The sequence below is a fragment of the Balaenoptera musculus genome, chromosome 6 (genome assembly GCF_009873245.2).
Source record: "Balaenoptera musculus isolate JJ_BM4_2016_0621 chromosome 6, mBalMus1.pri.v3, whole genome shotgun sequence".
Taxonomy (NCBI): Eukaryota; Metazoa; Chordata; class Mammalia; order Artiodactyla; family Balaenopteridae; genus Balaenoptera; species Balaenoptera musculus.
In genome coordinates, this window is record NC_045790.1 from 94,024,398 (window position 1) to 94,031,715 (window position 7,318).

General features: G+C 41.8%; 1 protein-coding gene across 1 annotated transcript; it reads left to right on the forward strand.

Moving 5' to 3' along the window:
• Nucleotides 1-327: 327 nt before the first annotated feature.
• On the forward strand, nt 328-1,273 carry LOC118897237 (eukaryotic translation initiation factor 2 subunit 1-like). The gene is given in 3 exon segments (XM_036856254.1): nt 328-601; nt 604-996; nt 999-1,273. Coding segments are annotated over 3 exon segments (942 nt in total).
• The last annotated feature ends 6,045 nt before the right edge of the window (nt 1,274-7,318 follow it).

Sequence of the window (7,318 nt, forward strand, 5' to 3'; positions counted from 1 at the left end):
ACACTCCTTCCTATATTTATATGTAACAAAGGCTTTCTTTTTGCTGAGGAAGAGGGTGTGCATTAGCTGTGGACACAGGAAGGAGATTAGTTGGTAGAACTTAGTCCTTGCAATTTAGTTGGATAGTCCAGCTGTCCAGCAGGGATGAAGTACAGCTCTTGGCCCACTCCCCCAGGGCCCTGCGCAAAGGCCAGTTTGGGCAGGAAAGAAATAGACAATGGGATGCTGAAGAGAGTCGACGGCTGCTGTGGGCGGATCAAGTCTGATCTCTCTGATTGAAGAGCGTGGCGCGGGACACCAGTGGGGAATTCACACACATACCTCACAATGCCGGGTCTAATTTGTAGATTTTATCAGCACAAATTTCCTGAGGTGGAAGATGTGGTGATGGTGAAGGTAAGGTCCATTGCTGAAATGGGAGCTTATGTCAGCTTGCTGGAATACAACAACATCGAAAGCATGATTCTTCTGAGTGAGTTGTCCAGAAGGCGTATCCATTCTATAAACAAACTCATCCAAATTGGCAGGAATGAATGTGTGGTTGTCATTAGAGAGGACAAAGAAAAAGGATGTATTGATTTTTCAAAAAGAAGAGTTTCTCCGAGGAAGCAATCAAATGTGAAGATAAATTTACCAAATCCAAAACTGTTTACAGCATTCTTCGTCATGTTGCTGAGGTCTTAGAATACACCAGGGACGAACAGCTGGAAAGCCTGTTCCAGAGGACTGCTTGGGTCTTCGATGACAAGTACAAGAGACCCGGATACGGTGCCTATGATGCATTTAAGCATGCAGTCTCAGAGCCATCTATTTTGGATAGCTTAGATTTGAATGAAGATGAACGGGAAGTACTCATTAACAATATTAATAGGCGTTTAACCCCACAAGCTGTCAAAATTCGAGCAGACAGTGAAGTGGCTTGTTATGGTTATGAAGGCATCAATGCCGTAAAAGCAGCCCTGAGAGCAGGTTTGAATTGTTCTACAGAAACCATGCCATCAAGATTAATCTAATAGCTCCTCCTCGGTATGTAATGACTACAACCACCCTGGAGAGAACAGAAGGCCTCTCTGTCCTCAACCAAGCTATGGCTGTCATAAAAGAAAAGATTGAGGAAAAGAGGGGCGTCTTCAGTGTTCAAATGGAGCCCAAAGTAGTCACAGATACAGATGAGACTGAACTTGCAAGGCAGCTGGAGAGGCTTGAGAGAGAAAATGCAGAAGTGGATGGAAATTATAATGTGGAAGAAACGGAAGCCAAAGCCGAAGATTAACTTTGTGGGCAACAGAGTCCAGTTTAAGGAACCCAAAGCAGCCTTCCTGGCTGTTAAGCCTAGACTTGAAAGTCTTCCAGTATTGAAAGCTTCAAAGTTGAGTATTTTTTATTTCGAAGTATTTAAATGTTCCGACAGACCAAAATGTGAAATGCCCTCCTAAATGTCAGCTGTTTTCACACAGTAGCTCTAACATCTTGAGCATTTTTTAAGGGAGTGGCCTAATTTCACTAGAGACAAATCTTTAAGAACAGTCATAAAATGGGGCGTGTGATTTCCATTTCTGATGTCTCCAGATTGGCATCCCTTGTAGTTCAGTGCCTCCACGAGATTTACCAGGGGCACCCAAAGCAAATAGTCCTAACCTTTCTATATAAAATGTATCAAGCAAACATTAAATAAATTTCTGGGATATATAAAAAAAAAAAAGAAAGAAATAGACAATGGGACTTGTATCTGGAAGGTCTTAAAGGCTCTTTTAAGTAGGACACAAATGGGCAAGCCATGAAGGAAAATATCCTTCAAAGGACCCAGGATGGGCCAAGGTAAGTCCTGATAGAGCCTCCGCAAGCCCCTATAGAAAGAGCTTGGTATGAGCTAAAGAAAGGTACCCCTTCTATGGAGACAAGAGAAAAAGATGCCCTCTCTGGGCAGATCTAGCCCTGTGGGAATACAGTTTGGTGAGCAGAACAGGGCTGGGTGCCAGTCCCCATTCACTCCTGGGGTCAGGTGCCTTTGTCAAATAGGCAAACTTTATAATTATGTAAAGTGGCCCTGGGTCCTCTTTTAGAGATTAAATATGACACATTTGTCAGGGTATGGACCATGACCAATAGGGCATGGTGACGCCAGGAAAAGAGAGGTCTATTGTCACCATCCCAGAGCTGACTCAGAGTGAAATAATAAATTTTTGGAATCTAAAAATGCAGAGATGAATAATAACCAACTTATCAGACCCAAGAAAGGTGAATCATAAACCAGCAACAGGGAATGCCAAGATGTTATCAGAATTACACCACAAACAGAATTCCCAGGACACCACCAGAATTCCACCCAGTCTCCCCATTCCCTATTATGTCCTTTACTTTGAAACAAGCTTCACTTACGATCATAAGAGTGTTGTTCTCCCAGTGAGGCCAGACGCCTGGAAAGGACCCTGCTAGCTTTCTGGAGCAGTACCTACAGAGCTGACTGTAAGGATACAGGAAACCCACAGCTCCCTCGGATATCTTGAGAAAGGGTGGGATGGAGGAGTTCTGGGCAGAACAGATAGAGGGATGGATTGGTAATCCCCAAATGGGGCTGCAGAAGCTACAAATTCTTGGGTGGGAGAGTTTCAAGGCAAAGTAATGTCTGGCGACCCTTGTTACCCCGGTTTTCAGAAACATTGGAACGTGTTCCATTATGCTTCCGAGGAAGCTTGTGGCCGTAGGGACTTCGGCACACCACCAGTCCACGCCTCTTGCTGCTCCTGCCCCATCCTCCCAGGCCCTGAAAGAAAGGTTTTATAAGGAGCTCACTTTCCCATTCTGGACAGTTTAGCTCAGCTAGGAATAAAGAATACTCAGAACAGTAGGTCATAAGTCTAGGTTCTGTGGGCGGCCCCCACTGTGGCATTGCATTTAACATCTTGTTGCAGCTCCGCAAGGACACTGGGGAAATCTCCAAGAACTTGAAGGCCTTGACCTTCCCCAGTAATGCACATTGGAATCCCAGAGACCCATTCAGGAAGATCATAGGTCAAAACCATTTTCGTAATGATACTAAGGTATCATGCCTTTTTCACTGCACTGACATTTAAACTGATGGTACAGAAGCAATGGTAGGTAAAACTGCTGGTGTAAATCAAGGCAGGGACACCAAAAAGTCCAAGTAGACTAGTATTTCTTTACTGCCACATATTCACAAGGGGAAAAGCCAGTTTCACTTTAAAATGTCTTTGATAAAGCAGTAAAAAGTATTAATTTCATTAACTCTTGATTCTTTTTTAATATTCTGGGTGATGAATTTGGCAGTATGCATTAAGCTTGATGCATTCCAAGGTAACTGTCTCCAAGAAAAGCACTTGTGCAATTTTGTGTTTCAAGAACTAGCTACTTTTTTTTTTTCTCCACAGAACATGATTTTCACTTGAAAAATTAGCAGAAAGACAAATGTTCTTATTCAGATTTGGGTGTTTGACTGACATCTTTGTGAAAATTAAAAAAGCAAATCACGAAAAACAACTGACAGTACTTGTTGGCAATTACAAAATTTGAGCTTTGAAGCAACAATTACAATTTTGGAAAATTTGTGCCTGTACCTTGAACTTGACAGCTTCCCAGTACTTAAAGACTTGACTATCTTTAAGTTACTTACATTGTTTTTTCTGAGATTGGTGTTGATGTGAATAGTTGGGATGCTTTGATGTTGTATAATAAAATGTGTCAACATTTGAAAGATCTATACAAATTGGTGAAGCAATATTGTAAAGTCATGAATGGGTAAAAGATCCATTTAAAGTGCAAAACAGACCAGTATATTCTTCATGTACCTGAGTATGAAAGTTATTTGATGTAGTTTCAGATTTCACATTGTAACTAACCTTTAAGAAACTACCACTTAGATTTGTTGTAGTATCAAAGAAGAATAAAATTTTCTGAAATGACTACTAAAACACTCCTCCCTTTTCCAACTACTTATCTGTGTAAGGCTAGTTCGTCCTCACATACTTCAAGCAAAAGAGCCTATCACAGCAGAGTTCATGCAGAAGCATATGTGAGAATCCAGCTGCTTCTATTAAGCCAGACATTAGGAAATTTGCAAAAATGTAAAAAATTCCTCTCTTCTCACTAATTTTTTTGTCTTGGAAAATATAGTTATTTTAATTAAAATATGTTACTTATCTTAACACGTACCAGCTTTATTATTTTAAATGAATTAGTAAATAATTAAAAATTTTAAATATGGCTAGTTTTCATTAAAATGTACTATATATGTTAATATATAATACTATGTTAATATGTAATAGGTTTATTACAGTTATTTTTAAATGACTTAAATAATTAATAAAATTTTCTTACTTCTATTTTCTAAATATGGTAAATTTGGGCTTCCCTGGTGGCGCAGTGGTTGAGAATCTGCCTGCCAATGCAGGGGACATGGGTTCGAGCCCTGGTCTGGGAAGATCCCACATGCCGCAGAGCAACTAGGCCCGTGAGCCACAATTACTGAGCCTGCGCGTCTGGAGCCTGTGCTCCGCAACAAGAGAGGCCGCGATAGTGAGAGTCCCGCGCACCGCGATGAAGAGTGGCCCCAGCTCGCCGCAACTAGAGAAAGCCCTCGCACAGAAACAAAGACCCAACACAGCCATAAATAAATAAATAAATACAAATTTAAAAATAAATAAATAAATAAATAAATATGGTAAATTTGCCCATAGAAACAAAAGCTAGTTGGGGTCCTCAATAATATTTCAGAGTCTGAAGAAGCCATGAGACCAAAAAATATGAGAAACCCTACCCTCGAGTATGATCCAAGGCAGCGTGGTTGAGGCTTATGCACTGGACAGGTTCATGGAAGAGGGCAGAGAAGCAGTAAAAGTGACTTCCTTAATCAAAGCCAACCTGGAAGTTACTATTCCTGCTCACATCCTATTGGTCAACACTCAGTCTCACGGGCACGCCCAGCTGCCAGAGAGACTGGGAAACGTAGTCTCCACCTGGGCAGCCGAAAGTGAAGAATGAGAGTTCTCTGCCTTACTCCTAAATCTGGACTTTGTTGGCATTAAAAAATAGAATTCTCTGAGCTGGTTTAAAGGTAGTCGTGTTACAGGGACTTCCCTGGTGGCGCAGTGGTTAAGAATCCATCTGCCAATGCAGGGGACACGAGTTGAAGCCCTGGTCCGGGAAGATCCCACATGCCGCGGAGCAACTAAGCCCGTGCGCCACACTACTGAGCCTGCGCTCTAGAGGCCAAGAGCCACAACTACTGAAGCCCGCGTGCCACAACTACTGAAGCCCGCATGCCTAGAGCCTGTGCTCCGCAACAAGAGAGGCCACCACAATGAGAAGCCCGCGCACCGTAACGAAGAGCAGCCCCCGCTCGACGCAACTAGAGAAAGCCCACGTGCAGCAACGAAGACCCAACACAGCCAAAAATAAATAAATAAATTTATAAAAATTAAAAATACAGGTAGTCGTGTTACAGTGGCCAGCACTGCGTCGGCTGAGGCTCATGTGGACAACGTTTGGGCAATACAGAAGCTAATAGTTTGCAATCCTGTGATTCAATTGGCTCAGCTAAGGCTGGCTCAGAACGTGGCATTTATAGTGTGCACAAGAGTATATAACACCTGGACCTGAGGCTGGCCAAGCAGACAAGAACAAGTAGGTATAAACACTGATATTATGCAGTCAAAACCACTCAGTCTCCCATGATCCACCAGGGCTCATGTATTGTAACAATGATAATAATAATAGCATCGAGGGAATGTGGGTGGAGAAGGGACCCTCACCACCGATTTCAATGTGTCTCCCACCAAAGAGGAGACTAGCTGCCTCAGAGGACAGTTGCCATCCTTGAGAGAAAAATCTTTCTCTCTTGTTCACTCCAGGATGACCTCTTAATAGCAGTACGTTGGACCAGCTACCAGAGCCCCAGGGGAAAGTGGGTGCAGAGTGGCTTCCTCTGAGCCTAAAGCACTGCAGGTGGGACCAGTCATCATGGGAGTGCGAGCACAGCCCACGTGGTTAACACTGGACAGCTGACCCGCCAACCGCAGCAGTGACCCAACAGATCCCCAGCTCAGTTCACACAAACAAATCACTTCTTCTCATCTTAGTTTCTTGGTCTTTAAAATGGAGGATAAAAAATGTGTTCCATTCATAGGGTTGCTAAGGAAATCAAACAAGATATAATTTGTGAAACACTATGCACCAAAAAGGAAAATGACCAAGTTTGAGTAGCCAGTTGTCATGGCTACTACCTCCACTTGACACACCTGAGGGATCGTTAGGTCACTTATGATTTCTTGTGTTCATATGTCCTCTTCCTTGTCACCCAACTTTGTTTTTTTAATTTTTATGTTTAATTGTGGTAAAACATGCAAAGCATAAAATTTACCATCTTAGCCATTTTTAAGTGGACAGTTTGGTGGTGTTAAGTATATACATATTGTTGTACAACCAATCTCCAGAACGTTTTTATCTTGCCAAAATGAAACACTGTCCATTAAATTAAACTCTCCATTCCTCTCAAAATTCGTTTGAAGTAATCCTTTCCCTCAGACTTCCAGAGCCATGATCAGCTAAAGCTGATGTGTCACACTGCCCCAGGACTTTTCTTCACCTTCCCATAATTTACTCATGAACACGTGTTATGTTGAGCTGACCATAAGACAGGTTCTTAGCAATGCTTTGAAGCTAAAAAAAAAGTCATTATTCTCAAAGATCTCGCAGTATGTTTTACAAGTGTGTCAGTAATCAAGTGTGATTCAATGGTTATAAATGATACAATTAAAGTCCATACAAGGTGTAGAAACAGCACAAAAGAAGAAGCCATCAATGTGTCAGGGAGAGGAACGCACAGGAAACAGGTGAGGAATGTTATTAAAGGTTTCCTGAAGGAGAAGGTCTTCAAGTTGGGATTTTAAGAATGAAGGGGTAGGAATTCATCAGAGATAACAGTGAAAAAGTTTTGAAATACAAACAGTTCAGTCTAATATGAAGTATTTTTTGTCTAGCGTCTTCTCATCAATTGTCTAATTCACCACAGAGGTTTGAAATGATGACAATTTCAGGCAGGAAGTTTAACAGAGTTGGGCAGGGTGGTTATGACAGTGGTGGACCAGTGAAGGAGACGATTTTTGCAGAAAGACATGAAAATTCCATGTCTGTAGGTGACCCCTATCCCTACCATGCACACATTCTTCTAGGGACCAATATTCAGAATAAAAACAAAAATTATTTGTAAAATTTGGGTCTAAAATTTCTTCGTCTTATGATGTCTTTCCTTTCTTTGTTTCTCTCTCTTGATCTAGAGCTTGAAAATCAGTAATTCCTTTTC